The sequence below is a fragment of the Marmota flaviventris genome, chromosome 2, assembly GCF_047511675.1.
Source record: "Marmota flaviventris isolate mMarFla1 chromosome 2, mMarFla1.hap1, whole genome shotgun sequence".
NCBI classification, from domain to species: Eukaryota; Metazoa; Chordata; class Mammalia; order Rodentia; family Sciuridae; genus Marmota; species Marmota flaviventris.
Window position 1 is genome coordinate 13,689,416 of NC_092499.1, and position 21,712 is coordinate 13,711,127.

Below are 21,712 nucleotides of genomic sequence, written 5' to 3' on the forward strand. Positions count from 1 at the left end.
TGTCCTGGCCTTTTGAATTCCTGATCAGTCTCTCCCAGGACCTATGCCTCAGTTGGGGGTGGAGAGCTGTTCTGTGTTCCCCTATGTGAAATGCTTCCAGTTTCTGACTTTCCACTAGATTGCTAGGCTCAGACAGGTTTACGTTGATCTAACTGCAAACTCATATATCTGGGTTTCAGATTCCTTTTTCAAGTGTTTTCAAAAGATTTTCTTCAGGGAAAAAAAAAATCCTTCTGTCGTTTTGATACCAGTGTTGAGACTCCATGAGGGCCAAATTCTGTTTCCCCAGATGTGAAGACTGAACACCCAAGAAATGCTGAGGCAAGCATAGAAAGCAAGTTTTATTTAAAGGATAGAACAGAGATAGGCTTCTCTGCAGAGAAGAGGGCCTAGAGATGGGTGTCCAAGGAAGTAGGGGTGCCTCCCTGTCAGGTTGATGGAGGTGACTTAGGAACAAAGTACCAAGCAGCCCACGTGTGAAAGAACCACCAATCAGGCCCTGAGAGAACTGCCTGTCAATCAGCAGGGTCTCCTGGCCAATCCTGGATCTTAGCCAACTCCAGTGGTACAAGGGACTCTAAAAACCCCTTTTCCTGTCCCAAGTTCTCCCTTCCTGCCCTAAACCAAATAAAAATTCCAGTTCGGTCGAGCCCCGTGTGGTTTCTCCTCAGACCCTCTTCTTATCCCCTCTGTCAGTCTGAGAGTTCCCCCCCCACACACACACACAGGGAAATCTCAGGAAAGCCTTGTTCAGCAGCCTTTTAAAATCTGCCTCCTTTTGGTCGCTGTGTTGCCTGACCTTTCACTCCTGCTTTTATACATTCTAGTTCCTTTGTTCTCAGCCCTCCTTCTCCTCTCATCTTGCCTAGTGACTAGCAACCAAAAGGTGGGCAAAAAGCCTTTCCAGGGTGCTTCTCCATGACTGCACAATTGGGCAGGAAAGGGGCTGCCCAGAGGTACTTCATTAACAACTCCTACAGCTCTCTGCAGGGAGGAACGATTCCCTGGATGCAGGGGAACAGGTTGGTGGGGGCAGGACTTTGGAGATATTTAGCATTTGATTCCTTTCCTTTTGAATCAGCCCCCCCCCCCCCCCCCCCCCCCCCCCCCCCCGTCTTCCAGATCTGACCCAATTGTTTATTACCTATATTGACTGTCTTTTTGTCTCCCAGCCTGAGTTTTATGCATGAAGATTTGACTTTAGCTCAACCTGTTACATCTCCATGAATAAATTTTAAAATTTGGAAAACCTTGTCTTATTAAGTTCTTTCAAAAGGATTGTTGCCTAACCCTGTCTGGTGAAGAAGAGGGTAGTTTCATTCTTCTAGGTCCACTGAAGTTTAGGGCTGTCCTGAAGCATGAGAGGATGAGGGGAGTCTCACTTACTCTAGGGATTCATGGAAGGCTTTGCAGAGAGGGTGATACCAAAAAGAGATTGGAAAATGGTTGGGAGAAAAACAAATATTCAAAGGCCCATGAACTAGAGCCTAGCAAAAATTAAAGGTGAGGGATTTAAATACTTTATCTCCTGGAAGTCCTTGTGGGTCATGTGAAAGACCTTCTTTGCCACTTGTTTTGCCATTCAGACCATGCTGGGTTGAAGAACTGTCATCGCTGATTGGGTTACCTATTAGTCTACTCCTAACTTTTCTATTTTCCAGAAGCCACTCTAAGTCTCTTAACTACTAATGACAATTTCCCCTGTTTTCCACTGCTACTCTGAATTCTCATTTTTAATTATCTACTGCCATTTGATGGGATTGGGAAGGAAAAGGAAAGGAAAATGGGGGCTCTTGAGACAGAAGTTGTTTTCTAAGTTATAAATGTGTATATCCCATGTTGGAGCAATTCCATTTCTAGGCATAGATCCTACGATAATGTTTTTATCCAAATATGGCCAAAGCAATATCTCCCATCCCACATACTCTTCTGCAATGTGATCTTGCCAGGCTCACACCGAAGGAATTAGACATCATTCCTTCTACTCTGGAAAATAAAAATGGACTTACTTTCCATCAATGAAGGGTGAGATCCTACTGCACCCATTTTTGAACTATAGAATAGTTCCTTTATAGTTTGTCTAAAACTTTTAAAGGAAAGTGGTAATGTTTCATTTTCAAGGATGCTGCCACAGTTTAAACACCTAAATTTAATTTCCACAGAACCTATTCTACAGTGGACTCTTGGAAGAGCGATGGTAAAACATGAGGTCAAAACATTGTATCCACATGTGATAGACATCAAAGTGACAAAGTGCCCTTGTGCCAATGATGTCGCTATAATTGGCTTCGTTTTGAATACAACATATAATGGTAAGTTTACAAATTTATTGAATGTCATTAGTAGTGTTTTGCATTTGTTAAAGGTGTTGGTTAAGTGGCAGTACAAACGAAATGTATATAGTTGGGCTGGAGTGAAAATGATTATTAAAAACACCCATGAATTTACTCTTTGTCACTCTACCTATCTACTTGCAAGTGTGATATACTGAGGATATTGTTTCTCGTGACTTTTTACCATGTCAGTAGTGGCTTAAGTATCTCTCCTAATTTCATTTATCCTCTGCCCTCTACTGGTATATTACTTCTTCCCAAAGATTATGCATTGTTTTTAATCCATTTGATATTTCTTCCATATATAAGTAGGTATTATTTTTCCTAAGGTATTACATTATTTTATTTATTATGTGTATGTTTTTTCACTGCTGCACGTACAAAGGAAAAAATAACCTTTTTCTCTTTATTCTCATTTACAACACTTCAAATACCAATTGTATAGATTCTCCACACCAAGCCTTTCTTCAGTTCCTTGCTGACACTAATTGGGTGTCCTATGATTTAATTCAATTCTGGCATGAGTTAGCACAGACCCCCTAGAGGTTGGAGTCTTAGTTCCATTCACAAGTTCCAGGTTGTAACCTGTACTTCTAACCAACCCTATCAGAGGGTTTCCATGACCCACCCCCAATCAATAATTTGCTAGAACAGCTCACAGAACTCAGAGGAACATCTCATACATTTAACAAGTTTATTGTAAAGGACATCATGAAGGATACAGATAAACAGCCAGATAAAGAGGTATATAGGGCAAAATTCAAAAAGGTCCCAAACACAACAAGTTCTGTCCTCATGAAGTTGTTTATGCCGCCTTCCCTGTACCTGGATGTATTCATCAACCAGGAAGCTCTCTGAAGCCTTTGCCATAGAGATTTTTATGAAGGCTTTATCACATTGGCAAGATCAGTCTCCAGCTTCTCCTGCCTTTCTGGAGGATGGCTATGGGGCTCAAAGTTTCAAGCTTAAGTCATGGTTCAGTTTTCTGATGACCAGCCCATCAAGAGTCACCTCATTAGAACAAAAGATGTTTCTATCACACAGGAAATTCCAAGAGACATAGGAACCCTGGGTATGAAGACTAAATATTATTGCATAATATCAGATCACCATTACACATTTTAGCTATTAACAGTATTTTTCTATTGCTTTTCCTCAGTCATTGATTACCTATTGTACTCAGTTCAAATTAATATAAAAGGCAAATAAGAAATAAACAGATTAAAAAATAAGAATTTTTTATTACTCATAGGTAATATGTATATCTACAAAAAAGCTAAAAATTTTTATATAAAAACAATCTGAGCAAATATGAGAGAGCTATAAGGTTATGAGATATAATAACAATATATAAAACCACCTCAAAGGCTAATTCAAAACTATAATTTCATCTTTTTTTTTTCCTTTTTTTTTTTCAGTTCTGAGGATTGTACCTCATATGGGCTAGGCTCTACCACTGAGCTACATCCCCAGTCCCAAGATTAAAATTATGATTCATAGGGCAAAAAATCCCAAAAGATACCTAGGAATTAAAAACAAACAAACAAAAAGAGTTGCAAGGCCTGTTGTACAGATATTATGAAACCTAATAGAGCCCATTAAAAAACTGAAATAAATAAAAGATTTTATGTTTATCAATAGAAACACAGAGTATTATAAAGATGTTAATTGTCTCCAAATTTATCAACCAGTTCAATACAGTTTGAAGAAAAATTACTTGGTGGAGGGGGGTACATTTTCCTTTATTTATCCATTTTTTTAAAATTTTTTTTTTTGGCATGAAAATTGACAGACCAATTCCAAAATTCACATGAAAGAGTAATGTACCATTAATAGCAAACATAATTTTAGAAAACAATAAAAGAATAAAAGCTTACCCTACCATCACTTTATACTAAAGCAACAGATTAAAACCATGTGCATTGGGTTAGGAATAGACATAGCCTGGGCTCAGGTTTCCTTGACTTCCTAAAAGTTTATAGTCTGTTGGTTTTCTCTAGTTTTGAATGCCTGCTTCTGCTAAGTTAGTTATAAGTCAGGTGTCCATCTCCTCTCTGTTGTCCCTGTATTAAGCTCTAACAACCCAGATGTAAACAGCCTTTTTTCCCTACTTTGTTTCATGGATACCAGGCTAGGATCTCCTTCTTCTCTTTATTCAAACACTGATACCTGCCTTCCTACCATGACCCACAATAGAGCAGCCATTCTCAATTCCTCAAGCTCCATCCTGACATAAAACTGAGAGTCATGGAGGAGGGAAGGGGCAGTTTTAATTGCCTGGAGTCACATTCACAGACCACCTCAGACTTTCATGAAAGAATTGGTTTCAGCAACCTGTTAGGTGAAACCCGCTTCCCCCAACTGACTACCACTGTCCCGAAACAGAAACAAAATTTGCCACAGAAGCAGGCTGCCAGTGCCTTAGCTAGCAGTTCCTTTGCAAGGCCCTGTTCATCCTTCCAGCCTTAATTCCACATGAGGTTAATGGTGAGAACAGTGGCCCTATGTGCTCCATTTTGGACTTATTAACCACCTTCCTCCCGTAGGTCACTCGTATGACATATCCCTTCAGGTCCCCTCCAGCACTTCCCTGTCAGTCACACTCTTAATGAGTTAAGCTTCTGATCTCTTCCTTCCTCTCCACCTTGATTTTTGTCACTGTTTTCAGTAACCCATGTTAAGGGTTATCCAGTTCCAAGGGCTCATCTCCTTCTGTGGTTATATTCATGACCTCATAATCTCTAATAATCGTCAGTGTCTCAAAAATCTCCATTACAAGAATCTCACACTGTGTACTGCCTTCTATTCTATCTTTCCCAGAATTCATATTCCAACATTCCTTTGGTCTTGTTGAGACTTTGATCCATACTTTTCAAGTATCCAATATCCTTATTTTCTTCTCTCACCATAATTTTCATATTCCATCCTTAAAAATATTCTGTAACCTTCTCACCCTTCTCTTTCTTCCTTGTGTACTCCCAACTCTATTTAAGGCCACCTGTGCTCCTGGAAGAGCAGGAGCACATGGTTGCTAGAAAATAATTGCTCACCAGTCTCATTTAAGAATTCCACAGACTGGTCTCACTTTAAACTCTTGATCACAGATTTCAATAGGGCATGTAGCACTGCCCTGACATACTGTCACTCCTCTGTGTTATATTTATTTTCCCACTCTGCAAGATGGCCTTATCACACCTCTTCCAACTCCTCATACACTCAGTGTCATCTGCTTCCCCTCTCTCAGCTGTGCCATTGTCTAATACTTCGTAGAGAATGTAGAGACTTTTCACAGGCGCTCCTTCACTATTACACCTGTCATCTGCAGTCCTGCCTCACTCACACTTGCAAGCTCTGCCTTCCACCTGTTGTATTCGTTCTCTCTACTTCCATCAAAAACCACTCCTCACTTCTCATGTCCTGGGTCCTACTCCCACCATCTGAAGAAATTTGCTCCTGCATCTACACTGGACTTCTCCTTTCTCTCCTGCTTCATCATGCTCTCCCTCCTCCTTGATCTTATGCATTAGCATACCAGCAAGCCCCACTGTCCCCCATCTTAAACAAAACCTTCATTCCTCTGACTTTACTCCCACCCTCCATTTATCTGTTCTTCAAAGCAAAATGGGACTGCTTTTTTTCACTTCACATTTTATCTTTATTTTACTGCAAATCAGACTTTTGTTTCCATCCTCTATCTGAAGAGTTCTCAAGATCACCCACAATCTCCATATTGCCCTATTCCAACAGCCAATTCTTTTTTCTTATTCTACTTTTCCTCCCAGAACATTAACGCAGTTGACAACTCTCCTCAAGACACTTTATCCTCTTGGCTTTCTTGACACCACCTTTTATCAACTGCTTTTATCTTAGTTCATTGGTAACTCTTTAGTTTTCTAGGCTGACTCCTTTTTGGAGTGACCTCTCAATGTTGATGAACCTGAGGTTTTTGACTCTCCTTCCTTATGTGACCACATTTTCTCTCTGGTAGACTCAATCCAGTCTCCTATACTAATGCCATCTGCAGGCTGATGAATCCCAAATCTATATTTTTGGTGCTGACTACTCCTCTAAGACCAAACTGCTCCTATGTTCAATTGTCAATTGTGCTTAAACTTGGATCGTATATGCCATTTTAACAAAGAAAATGGGGTTTGGGTTTCAAGGGACAATAAGCTGTGAAGAAATAGCTAGGAAATATCTGAGAAAACTCATGGAGGATAAGGGTTATTTAAGTAATGTCTGTTTATGCAAACCTGTCTTGGTGTTAAATCAAAACGGCATATTTTGGAGTAGAGTATTATGATCCTCTTCAGTATGAACAGAATACTTAAATACAGCTTGGAAAATATTTTTAGGCTATACCAATGCATTAAGAGGGCTTAAGGACAGAACGTTCCTAGAGGAACTCTTCTAGGAGTCAATGAGGTGGTTGGCTAAAATCCTGGCTGTAACTTGCAGTTAATTCATCTTTCTAGTGCGTGGGAAAATGAGATTCAAACTGAGAAAAGGAGAGTTGAAGTAGGACAGGAAATTGTATTGGAAGATGAGGTAGATTCGTGCTCCTGCCCTGGAAGTCTAGCACCATAGAATTGACTAGTTCTGTGAAGTTGTTGAGTTTTCATTTTCTTTTCTTTCATCGTAGGTGTTTTCATAGGCCTAACCTTTTCTGGATTTTGGAATTATGGTTCTACCATGTGGTTTGACCTGACAGAAAACATCTATACTTCACTTCATGAAGGTAATTCCTCTAGCTGCCTTTATCTACAACCTTTCACTTACAATAACTTGAACAGTATTTATGAAATGTCTTTGCTTTGCTAAAGAGCTCACTTTTTTTCTTACCTTTTAACCCAGGGTTTGATTTCTTTTTTTAGAACATTCAGGGCTTTCCTTGATTGATATGGTTTTAACAAATCATGTTTTAGTTATCCTCACATCTTTGGGTGTTTTTGTAAGTAAAGATCTTCGCTATCCTTCAGGCAAAATCCTAAAGGTATGTAAATCACTTTGTAACTAATCATTAACCTTAAATTCTGAGACATAAAAAGAAATATTTGGCTTTTGAGTTATGTGTGGTATATCCTAGAATTAAAATGCTTCTTCCTTTTAAAAAAGTTGCATAATATAGCCTTACAATACTGAATATATAATTTGAAAATGGTGCCAGTTTTATTGATATATGTATTTATAGTAAATTTTAAGTAAATACATGTAGAAAAGACATTATCTACCTATGTATTTTAGTTGTATGTTATGATTTGTATGTGAGCGGCTCCCCAAAGTTCATGTGTGAGACAATGCAAGAAGGTTTAGAGGTGAGATGGTTCAGTTATTAAAACCTTAACCCAATTAGTGAGTTAATCCCAATGGGGATTAATTAAATGGTAACCCAAGGATGGTAGGATGTGGCTGGAGGAGGTGAATTCCTGGAGGTATGCCTTTGGGGTAATATTTGGTGAGCTGAGCTTAGGCTCTCTCTGCTTCCTGATCATCATGGAAGCTGCTTTCTTCTGCCATACTCTTCTGCCATTGTTACCGCTGTTGACCGGTGACGAGTTCTTGCTTCCCCAATGTTGAAGAATAACACCAAAGAAGCACGCCGAGGCAAGGTCAGAGTAGAAATTAGAAGTTTATTAAAGGACAGCAGAAAAGACTTCTCCCAGAGGAAGAAGGGGACCCAAGAGGTGGAATCCGTGGAAGGGATGTTGTCTCCCCTTTTTATAGTTCTTTCAGTGATGGAATGTAGGTGGGAAGGCCCGAGGGGTGGGACACAGGTGGGCCAAAGAAGTAATCTGGTCAGGAAGGACTTCTGAGTCAGCACCTTTTTGCTGGGGGCTGTTCATTGACATTTCTTTGAGGTGGACTTTGGCCTAGGGCCTTTTCGGGACTTCATTAACATTCCATGAGTTGTCCTGTGTTTTCCGGAATCATTGCCAGCATGGCCTCCATTTTAGATTTCACTCGGTATTAGACCCGATTTACCTAACTACACTGACTACCTAACTTTAAAATCTGGCTTCACCATGATGTTCTAACTCATCTTAAGCCCCAAGGAATGGAGCCATCTGTCTATGAACTGAGACCTCTGAAACTGTGAGCCCCAAAATAAACTTTTCCTCCTCTAAGCTGACTAAAGCACTGTATAAGTTTCCAAAATGCTATAAGGTAATTGGTAAAACTAAGTATAGTTTTAAAAGTAATATAAATTAAGATAAGAGAAGGAAAACAAAAGCAACTGACCGAGAAGCAAATATTTCTTACACCTGGTATAACTTGCATGTTCAAGGCCTAGGTTCAATTCCCAGTTGGAGGGGTTGGGGAGCCCTTACAATCTTCATCTCAAATCCTTTCTGGAATTTCATTAAGGTATAAGTAAATTAATAAGATGGTCACACAAAGCAAAGACTAAAGGGAAAATCTCCAGGATATTATGTAAACTATGTCAGAGGCTGGTTTAGTGTTTAACCATCCTAACTGATGGAATAGAAAAAACATGAATTTCCTTTGGTATACTTTAAATTACTGTTTTGTCATGCCTCTGATGCGCAAGCAAAAGTTAACGTTTCTCTTTTCTTCTAGTTTTCGAGAGCAGACTTTTGTGGTTTTGAAAGGGTAAGAAGCTTAACATTTCTATGGGTTGGTTTACTTGGTGACCAAATAGATGAAATGCAAAACAACAATTCCCCATATAGATTCTTCCTATTACCATAATGTTATTTAGTTTGAACTTAAAAAAAAAAAAAAAAAAAAAAAAACTTTCAACAACCACTAGACAATTCTATTTCAAGGAAGAAGTGGTGCCCCTCCTTGTTTTAGAGGCCAGCCTAGTCCCTTCTCCCATGCTTTGTATAGCTTTTCTATTGTTATTCAGGTCATGTTCTATAAATTCTCCACAAAGAGAGTCAGGCCAGAATTTGAATAACACTATATTCCACAGGCCACCTACTGTGGTGTCATCTGGGCTCAAGTAGAGAAAGGATTGCTTTTTAAACTTTGCACAAAAATGACATATAATCTAGCCACCTTTCTGCTTCTGCTCTGTTGGGGGATTTTGTTCCAACCGTCATTTCCTTTCTCTGTTACAGAGTTTTGTAATTCAGCTAAGTCAATCCAGTCAACACATATGTATGTGTCAATCTGAAAATCACAATCAGAATTATGAGTATTCCTAGCCTTTATCATATGCCATTCCCATTCTGTCCTATGTACACACATGGACATGTGCACCTTACACCCTCGCTCGTACTGCTAGGAGAAAGGAGCATTTATTTCCCAGGAAACAATTAGAACTGACTGATGCCATACTAATGGAATAAAAAGTCAAAGAGATAACTGAGAAAGCCAGTTAGGCAAAACTGATTTACATTTGAAAGAACAGAGGGAAGGAGGGGGTCCAAGATGGCGGGCCAGAGGGAGGCAGCATTCTGTGTCACTCCATGACTTTGGACTCAAGAAGTGAGGATACGGCTTCTCTGAGAGTGATATTCCTGCTCCTGCACAGGAATCACCGTCACCTTGCCTGTCCAGTGCTCCGGGCCTCAGCTTCGGAGTAGGTCTCCCAACTACTTGCCCATGCAGGACTGCCAGGTACCCAAGAGGGACCAACAGCATCAGTACCCACGCAGAACTTTTGGCCACCCACTCGAGTAGCAATCAAGAACACCGATCCCATGCAGGACACCCTGCAGCTTTCTACACACAGGAACTCCAGCCACCACTCCTGTGTGGACCCCTACCTACCAACGAGGGGCTCCTCCAGTGGCTGCCATCTTGGGACTCTGCAGCAGGGAGATAGTCCTGTACACGCACTGGTCTGCCTGCACTCAGTATCCTCACCCAGGCTCTGAAGTCAGCAACTGCATGCCACAGAGCTCTGCTCTGAACTCATCCTCCACCACCATGGCTCGAATCCCCACACCAGACTCTACACCCCACCACTGAAAGCAGGCGCCTCCATCTTGGGTCACCTTCATCACCATCTTCAGTGGGAGCAGCTCCCAGTATGGAACTCCACCTGGCCAGGTACCCAGTTTCTAACTACCCCCTCTCCCAGCAGCCATTACCCTGGCACAGTGACACCCTGGTTACCTTCACCATCCTGACATTGGAGATGTCAGCTAACAACAGATGATCCAACTATTGGATGAGAAGGGACGCAGGAAAGATACTAATCTCCAACAGAAACAATCCCTGTTTCTTCCTTCAAGATTTTTTTTTCTTCTCCCTCCCTATTCTCCCACCCTCACGTCCCCAACAACCAAATACTTTGATGAATTAGGATTTTAAGGACTGCAACACCTGAATAGTATATTACAGTTGTGTTTTATATTCTTTTGTTTGTTTTCCTTTTTTATCGTCACCAACTTCTACTGTTTTAACCTTTTTTAATTTATATATATATATATATATATATATATATATATATATATATATATATATTTGTTTTATATACTCTACTGTCTTCCTACTTACTTCTCTACTAAAAATCACTTCCTTTCTCTTCTCCTGCTACTTCCTCTTTAGATTTCTCTTTCACAGTTCCTAAGATATAACAACTCTATATCCTCAACTCCTACCTCGTCACCATATTGTCCTACTCCTCACTTCCAGTTCTTTGTCCACCATCAGAAACTGTTAACCTTTTTACAAACCAACTGAATATATTGTAGATAATAATTGAATTCACTATTTCTGTACATTGTGGTCAAACTGTAAAAGTTTTAATAGCAAACATTTGTTTTTAGGCTGTATATTGTTTATACTGGGATCTGTTAACATTGTCCTTTACCTCAAAGGAGAGGTATTGGAACCCTACAGGGCCCTATAAGCCTATTGGGTAAAAACTGTAACACCTCAGATCCACAGTGATAAGGGAAGACACAAGCAATATGAAAAGACAAGGGAAGAAAGTGCCCCAAACAAATCAAGATACTACATTACTAGAATCCATGGCCAGCACAGCAGAGGAAATTACAGAGAAGGAGTTTAGGATGTACATAATTAAAATGTTCTATTAATTAAAGGATGATATAAGAGAGTAAATACAGGCAGCAAAATATCATTTTGAAAAAGAGCTACATAAACAAATACAGGAAGCAAAAGATTACTTCAATAGAGAGATAGAGGTTCTAAAAAAACTAAAAACAGAAATCCTTGAAATGAAAGAAACAATAAACTAAATTAAAAATTAAAAATCAACTGAAAGCATCACCAACAGATTAGACCACTTGGAAGACAGGACCTCAGACAATGAAGACAAAATATATAATCTTGAAAAGAATGTAGACCACACAGTTAAAATGGTAAGAAACCATGAGCAGAACATTCAAGAAATATGGGATAGCATAAAAAGACCAAATTTTAAGAGTTGTTGGGATAGAGGAAGGCATAGAGTTGCCAACCAAAGGAATGAGGATTCTGTTCAATGAAATAATATCAGAAAAATTTCCAAACATGAAGAATGAATTGGAAAACGAAATACAAGAGACTTACAAGGCGCCAAATGTACAAAAACACAACAGATCCACACCAAGGCACATTATCATGAAAATGCCTAACATACAGAATAAGGAGAGAATATTAAAAGCCACAAGAGAAAAAAATCAGATTACATATAGGGGGAAACCAATTAGATTATGTGCAGTTTTTTTTTTTTAACCCAGACACTGAAACCTAGAAGATCCTGGAACAACATATATCATGCTCTGTAAGAAAATGGATGCCAACCAAGAATCTATCCAGCAAACTTAAGCTTTATATATGATGATGAAATAAAAACTTTCCATGATAAACAAAAGTTAAAAGAATTTACAACTTGAAAGCCTGCACTATAGAACATCCTCGGCAAAACATTCCATGAAGAGGAATTGAAAAACAACAATGAAAATCAGCAAAGAGAGGTATTACACTAAAGGAAAAGCTAATCAAAGGAGAAACCAAGTCAGGTTAAATACTAAAAATGTCTGGGAATACAAGTCATGTCTCAATAATAACCTTGAATATTAATGGCCTAAACTACCAATCAAAAGACATAGACTGGCAGATTGGATTTTTTAAAAAAGACCCAACAATATGCTGTCTCCAAGAGACTCATCTCATAGGAAAAGACATCCACAAACTGAAGGTAAAAGGTTGAGAAAAACCATACCACCTGTCGGAATCCAGCTCGGGCAGGGGGTCTCAGGAGACTAACGGATGGTGAGGAGTCGACGAAAGGTGGCGGAGAAACAACACAGACACAAGAGTGAAGGTGTTGAATCCCAATCTTGTGAAGTTAATCATATATACTTTTCATTTTTGGCAGGCTCACAGTATTTTGTGATTACCAAACAGAAATCATTATTCATACCAAACAGAAATCATTATTCAAAGAAACAAAATATTACGTAGCTACAATTAGATATGAAGAATGTATCTTGGCTTATGCATAAGCAAGCATTTTTACTTTCAGTTTACATTTTGCTTTGAACTGTTTCTGCTTAGTTAGCTTTTAATAATAGTTAGAAATGTCCCAGACTATTGGCCTGTACCTTGACTATTCTTTCTTGACTTACTGACTAGAACCGGCACCGCAGTTATGGCAAGTAGTTAACTTGAAAAGAGAGGCTACTAATTTTAATCAAACAAGAATAAGAGCACCAAACCATTGTGCACAGGAACAAGAACAAGTTGCCCAATACCAAGCACTAATCTGTCTTCTTAATATTAATTTTTCTTCTCTAGATTTTAATTTACTTTCTCAAAAACTTCCTTGACTGTTTTTCCTACAGGGGGTTTCTCATTAAACATTAACAATTTACGTTCCATAGCTGAATCATTGCATTTAGAGCAAACAGGTTTATTCTTTAGAAGTAGTTGCATTAATTGGGAAAGTCTTGTTTTTTCCTTCATACTTAATGGTTATATGAGAAGTCACCACTATACTTATTAACAGGAATACAAAAACAAACCAGCCCATTCCCAGAAACATACTGCACTCCTCCAGAGGATGGACGCCTTGCGCCATCCACCTCAGTAGGGCCTTGCCTTTGCCTGAGTCAGGGGAGGGGCGCAGCAACCACCCACATGGACTGCAGAAGCAGCAGGGGTTTCTATGCTCATAGCAAATAAAGTAGACTTCAAGCCAAAGTTAATCAAAAGGGATAAAGAAGGATATTTCATACTGCTTAAAGGAACCATTCATCAACAAGAAATAACAATAATAAATTTACATGGCCCAAACAATAGAGCGTGTACATTCATCAAACAAACTCTTCTCAAGTTCAAGAGTCAAATAGACCACCACACAATAATTCTAGGTGACTTTAACACACCTCTTTCACCACTGGATATCTCTTCCAAACAAAAGCTGGAAAAACAAAACTACAGAATTCACTAATGCAATCAATAACTTAGATTTAACTGACAAATATAGAATATTTCATCCTTCAATGAGTGAATACACTTTCTTCTCAGCAGCACATGGATCCTTCTCTAAAATAGACCATATGTTATGCCACAAAGCAACTCTTGGAAAATATTTTAAAAAATTAGAGATACTACCCTGCATTCTATTAGATCATAATGGAATGAAATTAGAAATCAATGATAAATAAAAAGCTCTTCCAACACCTAGAGACTAAATAATATGCTACTGAATGAACAATGGGTTACAAAAGACATCAAGGAGGAGATTAAAAAATTCTTAGAGGTGAATGAGAACACAGATACAATTTATCGAAATCTCTGGGACACTATGGAGGCAGTACTATGAGGAAAGTTCATTGCGTGGAGTTCATTCCTTAAAAGAAGAAAAAGTCAACAAATAAATGACTTAACATTACATCTCAAAGCCCTAGAAACAGAAAAACAAATCAACACCAAGAGCAGTAGAAGACAGGAAATAATTAAAATCAGAGCTGAAATCAATGAAATTGAAACAAAAGAAACAATTGAAAAAATTGACAAAACAAAAACTTGGTTCTTTGAAAAAATAAATAAAATTGACAAACCCTTAGCCATGATAATGAAGAGAAGGAGAGAGAAAACTGAAATTACTAACATACACAGTGAAAAAGGAAACATCACCATAGACACCTACATAAGTACAGACGATAATTAGAAATTATTTTGAAAACTTGTACTCCAAAGCAATAGAAAATATCGAAGGCATTGAAAATTTCTAGAGTCATGATTTTCCCAAATTGAATCAGGATGATATACACAATTTAAACAAATCAATTTCAAGTGATGAAATAGAAAATGCCATCAGAAGCCTACCCACCAAGAAAAGCCCAGGACCAGATGGATACACAGCTAAGTTCTACAAGACCTTTAAAGAAGAACTAATAACAATATTCTTCAATTTATCTGCATGTTCACCTCTACATATTCAGTCAAATATAAATTAAAAATATTAGGGGTGAGAATTGCATCTGTACTGAACAAGTAGACTCATTTTCTTGTCATTATTACCTAATCCTAAGTAGTGTAATAACTATTTACTTATTCAGATTGCATTAAGTAATCTAGAGATGATTTAAAGTAGACAGGAGGATATGCATGTTAGTTATGTAGAAATACTATGCTGTTTTAGTACAGATATGTTTTCTGTCTATGTAAGTAAAAATGTAATATATGAGACAAGGATTCTTGAAACAGAGATGTCTTAGTCAATTTGGGCAGCTATAACATAAATACCAGAAAGGGTGGCTTATAAAGAACAGAGATTATCATAGTTCTGGAGGCTGGCAAGTCTGATTTCAAGATATTGGCCATTTCACTGTCTGGTGAGGGTCATTTCCTGGTCTGTAGACAGCTGTCTTCTTGCTGTAACCTCACATGGCAGAGTTGCAAGACATATCTCTCTGGGTTCTCTTCTGTAAGGGTGCTAATCACATGTATCTAACCATCCTCGGATCAGATAAAGACACCTAAGTCTCAGCCACCTGATCACCTCTCAAAGTCTTCACTGAAAATGCCATCATACTGGAGATTAATTTCAACATATGAATTAGGGAGGAACAAAAACATTCAGTCTATAGAAAGAAATGTCATGTTGCAAGGGAAATGAGAATTTCTGACATCTAAAAATTATTTTTTAATAGATGATACATTCGTGTAATTAAAAAACAAAAAAGTTATATAAAGACATAAACTGAGAAGTCTCACTCCTGCCTACCTGGGTATACTCAGCCCGTTTTCCCTGTCCCTTACAAGTAAACATTCCATATGTTTTTAGTGTTTTTAATGTAAATTCAAATAATTTGGGCTATATATTTTTCTCAGGTTTCTTACACTACATACAAGTATACTACAGACATGACTTACATTCTTCATTATTAATATAGCACAGGAAAAAGTCCATACTGGTACATGAAGAATGACCTCTTCTCTTTCTTTTTTTTCCCCTTGTTTCTTTTTTATAGCTACAAGTATGCCAACTTACCAGGGTTTATTTAACCTGTCCACAGTTGATGAATGCTTGTGTAATTTTCCACTTCTTTGCTGATACAATGTTGCTGTTAATAGTTTTGTTCCTATTAATTTTATGTGGCCAAGGGTATTGGTACAATGCACTTCTAGAACTTGGACTGGCAGAGTAAAGGGGAAATGCTTATGAAATATTTTTAAAATTTTTAAATTTCCATTTATAGAGGTTTTTACCATTTACAAGGATTTATAACAAATCCTATTGAAACAAAATATCTCAACAAATCTCAGGTGTGGTAGTGATAAAAGGAGAGAAATCCAAGTGTTCTGAAAACAGGGAGGTATTGGGGCTAGGGAGGAAAGAAAGGGAAAAAGTGAAATTATTCTTAAAGGTATAGGGATTTACCTTTGGATAAGACCTTTTGTGTAAAGATTGACTGGAGGAGGAAAGAAGTCAGGCATGGTATATATGTGGCTTTGGGGGCAGTAGTTGAGTAGTTCATATTTGGTGATTTCTCCATTCAACAATTTTTTTTTTTTTGATCACTGACTATAATCTATGCTTGTTCGGACATGTGGTATTTCACAGTGCCTAAGGTAAAGTCCCTATTCTTACATAGCTTAGCATTCTATTGAGGGAACTAGATCATAAACCAGTACACAAACAAATATATAATGAGATTTTTAGATAGTTGTAAGTGCTGGAACTAAAGCAGAATGAGAGAAAAGGAGATTCAAGGGAAAACAATATTCTGTTTAAAAGAGGAGGGTTAGAGCATCCCTCTCCATAGAGGTGAAACTTTAGCAGCAGCTTGAATGACTTGAAAGAATAATTGACACAGCACATCCACACCCCGTGTAAAGCTCTAAACTGGGAAATTGGCATGAGGCAAAATCTGTTACTTACCCACAAAAATGTGTTTAAATAGAAATAGTATGGACTTTGGGTCACTTCTTTAGGGATGGAATTCAAAGTCCTGTGAGACTACAAGATCCTTTGTGCCTGCTCACCTCCTTGAGCCATCTCTCCAGCCATGCCCAGATACTTGCCTTCCCTAAATGTGCCCACACTTCTCACAAATCAGGTCTCTTGCAGGACATATTTTGTCTTCTTAGCATGCACTCCCTCTCACTCTTTCTGTTTTAGAAAATTTCTTCTCACTCTCCAGGACCCCTCCCGTGCACTCTCAAAGCTCTCAGCACTGATTCCTATCGTTCCACTCCCTGTGTTGTCTGTGCAGACACCTGGTTAGTTCCAAGATTTTAGGTTCCAGGCCAAGGGCTATCTTGTTACTAATCAGTTACCACATTGCCTTGTACATGGGCAGTTTCAATAAATATTTGATGAATCCATGAGTGAATAAATGACAGACTGAATTCAAATTTTGGCTAATTTATTACCATGTAGCATATAACTTTGAACGAGTTGTATAACTCTCTGGATCTCAATTTCTTTGTTTTAAAATGGGCAAAAAATATCTATCTCTTAGAAGTAAGGTAGTTAAATAAAAATCTTAGCATAGTACATAATATAGTGTAGCTGTTTTTTAAAAAAGATAGCCCACTCTAGTAACCATTTTACTATCTATATATCCCATAACATCATTTTATAAAGCTCAAGAATAAATAATAAAATTTACTTTTTTAAAAAAGGTAGTTGGATTCTTTTCCAGTGCAGATAGCCAGGAACTTTCTGAAGACAAATGACAGAAGCCAAATTAAACCTAATTTTAGCAAAGGAGAGAAAGTTATCGACTCATGTAAATATGGAATTCAAGGGATAAAGCTGGCTTCCAAACATGACTGGGTTCACTCCCTACCAGATATCTGGAGGACTCTGTCATTTCAACTTTTGGTCCTGCTTTCCTTTATGCTAGCCACCATGTTTGCAGATACCAAATTAGCAATCCCAACAGGAATAAAGACACCCAAGCATCTTAAGGCTGATTTTCACGATTCACATGACTCAGATTATATGTTCATACCTAACCAATCCTGTGACTTTAGGTCAGACCTGGGCCATGAGCACATCCTGGGATTAAATTATCCCTAAGGTTAATCACAGGGCTGTTTGATTTCAAGTTGTTGGTTGTTTTTTTTTTTTTTTAATCCCAGAAGAATCTAAAGAGGCAGAAGAGGAATACAACTTTGGGTGGGGGGCGGGGGGCAGGTGGGATACCGGGGATTGAACTCAAGGGCACTTGCCCACTGAGCCACATCCCCAGCCCTATTTTGTATTTTATTTAGAGACAGGGTCTCACTGAGTTGCTTAATGCCTCACTATTGCTGAGTCTGGCTTTGAACTTGATATCCTCCTGTCTTAGCCTCCTTAGCCACTGGGATTACAGGCATGTACCACTATGCCCAGGAGAAGAGAAATATTTCAAGGCCCAATAAAGATTTTATATTAACTTCCCAGATATTATAATGATAATTACTGTATCCTGCAAATCTGAAGATTTATCTGAGAACTCAAAAAGTTTTATTTGATTATAATACCTGAACTTGAATGGCAGTAGAACACCAAATACATTGTTGTCTGTTTCATCTTATAAGACCTTCTGTTTGTTTCTTACCATTTTTTATTGAGCTATATTTCACATACCATAAACTTTATCTTTTTAAATTGTATAATTCCATGTTGTTTTGTATTTTTACAGAGTTGTCTAACCATCACCACAATTTTAGAATATTTAAAAGGTTTTTATGCACATATGATATAGATGTTATTACTGTGTCTATAAAAGTGTAAGAAAGTCTCCCTGTGACTCAACAATAATTTGAAAGTCAGAATCTTCTCGTAACAGAATCATCTCAAATTGCATATAAGGAATACCCAGTGCATACCATCTCACTTCCTTTGAAGCTTCTCTCATGACCAATTTTCAATACCCTTTTCTTGCTGCTACTTGCTGCACTCAGGCATCCGTGAAGGCTCCTTAAACCTAACAGCTGCAGCTAATGCGGAATGAAAGATAAACCCTTTATGATAGACTAAGGGCAGATGCTAGCTTCAGAAAGATGGGTCATAGACAATAGCATCTTCAATAATGCAAACTAAGTCATGCAATTTCTCCTCTTTGTATTCCTTTTTTTGCGTGTATTGTTCAAAATCTGCATTCTAGCTTCTTATTTTCATTCTACAACCTTTTATTTCATTTGCATGTAGTTTTCCTCTCTATTTGCCTCCCATCCCTGAACTATCAAACCTTGGAATTTTTTGGTAAGTTTTTTTTCTGTTTTATAGCTTAAGTCTATATGTTACTTAAGTGATATTTTCATTTATCTATTTTTATAGGTTGATTATATCAAAGGAAAATTATGGTATAATGAAAGATGTTTCGCCAACAAAGAACATTTTGAAGGTAAATTTTAGTTAACTATATATTAACAGGTTTTTTTCAATATAGATGATATATAGAGATTAAATAAAATGGCATACATCAAAATAAAATAAAATGTAAAGATAAGTTTGATTTATACAAACTAATGGCCTAAAATAAAGGGAAAAACTAATTTAAATTTGAGACAATAGACACACCTGCAAAAAAATTGTATTTGAGTATGAGTTGATAACACATCCTTGATATTTATTTTTTAATTGTAGTTGGACACAATACCTTTTTTATTAATTTATTTTTATGTGTTGCTGAAGATCAAACCCAGGGCCTCGCACTTGCTAGGCAAGCACTCTACTGCTGAGCCACAACCCCAGCCCAACATCTATTATTTTTTGAAGACTATTTTATTAACACTAACCCTTCTAGTTCTAGAAATATATATGCTATTCATAATTCCTGTACTTTTATATTTTATAGTTGATTATATTACTATCACCTTTGACAGAAACAGGACTCTAAGTGAGGTATGATATTAAATATTTTAAAAGGTAAGAATTTTTGTTATGCATGATTTCATGGGTAGTTATTAGTCCAAAAAATGGAATTTATGTGGTGAAATGCTTAGCAATCAATCACTCTATACTCCCAGTGGTGGGTCTGATTAGCTTTAATAGCAGTTACCTAACTATGTTAAATCTAGGTCTACACAATGATTCTTGACAAATAATTTGTACCAGAAAGAGATGCTTTGCAATATTTCCTGGATTCATCTCCCTTAGAAAAGAAGCAAAGACTTTGAAGATTTAAACATTTGATTTGTAATTAGTTAGGGCAACACAATGGTTCATTAGTTTGTTTTACTATGATGACTTACATTTCTAAAACAGCATTAACTTTTCCCTTCTCTTTTTATAGTCGAGCTCTTGTTTTTTTGGTAAGGAACCATTTGTTGAATGGTTTCCTTGCTTACCTGACCAAGATAAAATAGCAACTTATATGTGCTCAAATGTGGTAACATTTCTCATGGACCAAGAGCACGATGCTGGAGTTTACCTCTTATACGACAAGGTAGGTTTTATAGCCCAGGTGATTGCTCGTGACACTCCCACAATGCAAATTTACCTTATCAAAAGCTATCTCCAAATTCTTGTTATCTTTAGCCATAGATCATGATAAAATTGGCTACAGCAAAATTATTTACAATGAAGAATACAGTTTGACACTTTAGAGATTCATCACCTCTGATTGTTCCATTTGATGACGGTGGAAACCATGATGCTAATGGCAGAGTGATGAATCTCTATTAGTTCTCCAGGAGAATATAAGCTGATAGTTTTTTCCTTATAAATTTAAGGTTCCATAAAGTGGTTAGTTAAGATGTGCAGACAATGGGACCTGTTGCCACATGTCTATGTTTTCTATTCCAAAGGTCCTTAATCCTTGTGATATTAATAGGAGGGGGAAAAAACCTGTTAGTTTACACATGCAGTGTTCATTTATATGAGAGAAACTCAGTGATGAGTAATTTCAAGGGTGGCTAAAATTGGGGGATGATATTTTAATAGGTAAAGGTGAGTGGAAAAATATACCCCAAAATATGCCACTTTGGTGTCAAGATAATTTTAAACTGAACAATATTGAGATTCAATTGATGCATTTGTTTTGGGAAAACAGATGACTGGTTTTCAGGAGAATAACAGGAGATAAGAAGGTTAGATAACGTTTGTCCATCTAGATATCTCCCACAAGGGTAGGTTTTATTTTCAGTTTCTTTTCTGGGAGTAGATCTGCTCTGAAGAAAAGTTTATGACAGTCATTTCCCAGAAGTTGCTTTTAGTCAGAAAAGGAAGCTCTGAGAAAGATTTTCCTTCTGCATCGGTTGAATTCCAAAAGTCTCTTCAGCTTAAAATTATTCCAAAGTGATGTATTTTGGGATGTCATAGTCTGTTTCCCTTCAAGATCATGATATGAGAAAATTAGGATATGACTCAGGTATCCACACTTTTGGCATGAGAGTTATAAGCACAGTCACTTGATTCTGTCTGCCAGGTTTAGGAAAAATTCTATAAACTCTCTGTGCCCTTGATTATAAAATTTTAGACAAATTATTTTTGCCTCCTAAACTTAATTTCAACATCTGTAAAATGGAGAGCAGTGGAGTAAAGAAATATCAATGATTGCTAATCCTTCCAGTTCTATGCTGTCCCTATCTTACTCAAAATCTAGGAAACAGGTCTAAAGTTTGTAATGTGGACTAGTAATAATGATCAAATTCTTACAAATTCCTGATATTTTATTTATTTAGCTCAAGAAAACTACCATTGCCTCTGTGAATGTCATATCCAAGAACAACCCAAATTCCAAACCAAAGTTTCCACCTTTCCTATTTCCTCCCTCGTTTTCTTCTCCTGTTGGAATGGTATTTCATCCACGAAGCCACTTTTTGTATGCTTATGGCAATCAGGTATGTGCACATGAAATTTCTCCCTCTGTATAGGGGTAAATCACATAACTTATTAGGGGTAAATCGTTCTTTAAGTTACTCTGTGCTGAGTGATTGGACCTAAAGAAGTCACCCGTGATCAGGGAGGTAGAAATGAAGAGGAAAGATGATTTATTGACTACTTA

General features: G+C 37.5%; 1 protein-coding gene across 1 annotated transcript in view; it reads left to right on the forward strand.

The window, feature by feature from the left end:
* The window catches only part of Catsperb (cation channel sperm associated auxiliary subunit beta), a 115,524-nt gene that overhangs the window by 27,848 nt on the left and 65,964 nt on the right, over positions 1-21,712 (forward strand). Inside the window, exons 6-13 of the mRNA XM_027931486.2 lie at positions 2,163-2,312; positions 6,976-7,071; positions 7,208-7,326; positions 8,913-8,945; positions 19,042-19,108; positions 19,562-19,608; positions 20,000-20,152; positions 21,390-21,548. Coding sequence (XP_027787287.2) covers positions 2,163-2,312; positions 6,976-7,071; positions 7,208-7,326; positions 8,913-8,945; positions 19,042-19,108; positions 19,562-19,608; positions 20,000-20,152; positions 21,390-21,548 — 824 coding nt within the window. The remainder of the gene's footprint in view (positions 1-2,162; positions 2,313-6,975; positions 7,072-7,207; positions 7,327-8,912; positions 8,946-19,041; positions 19,109-19,561; positions 19,609-19,999; positions 20,153-21,389; positions 21,549-21,712) is intronic.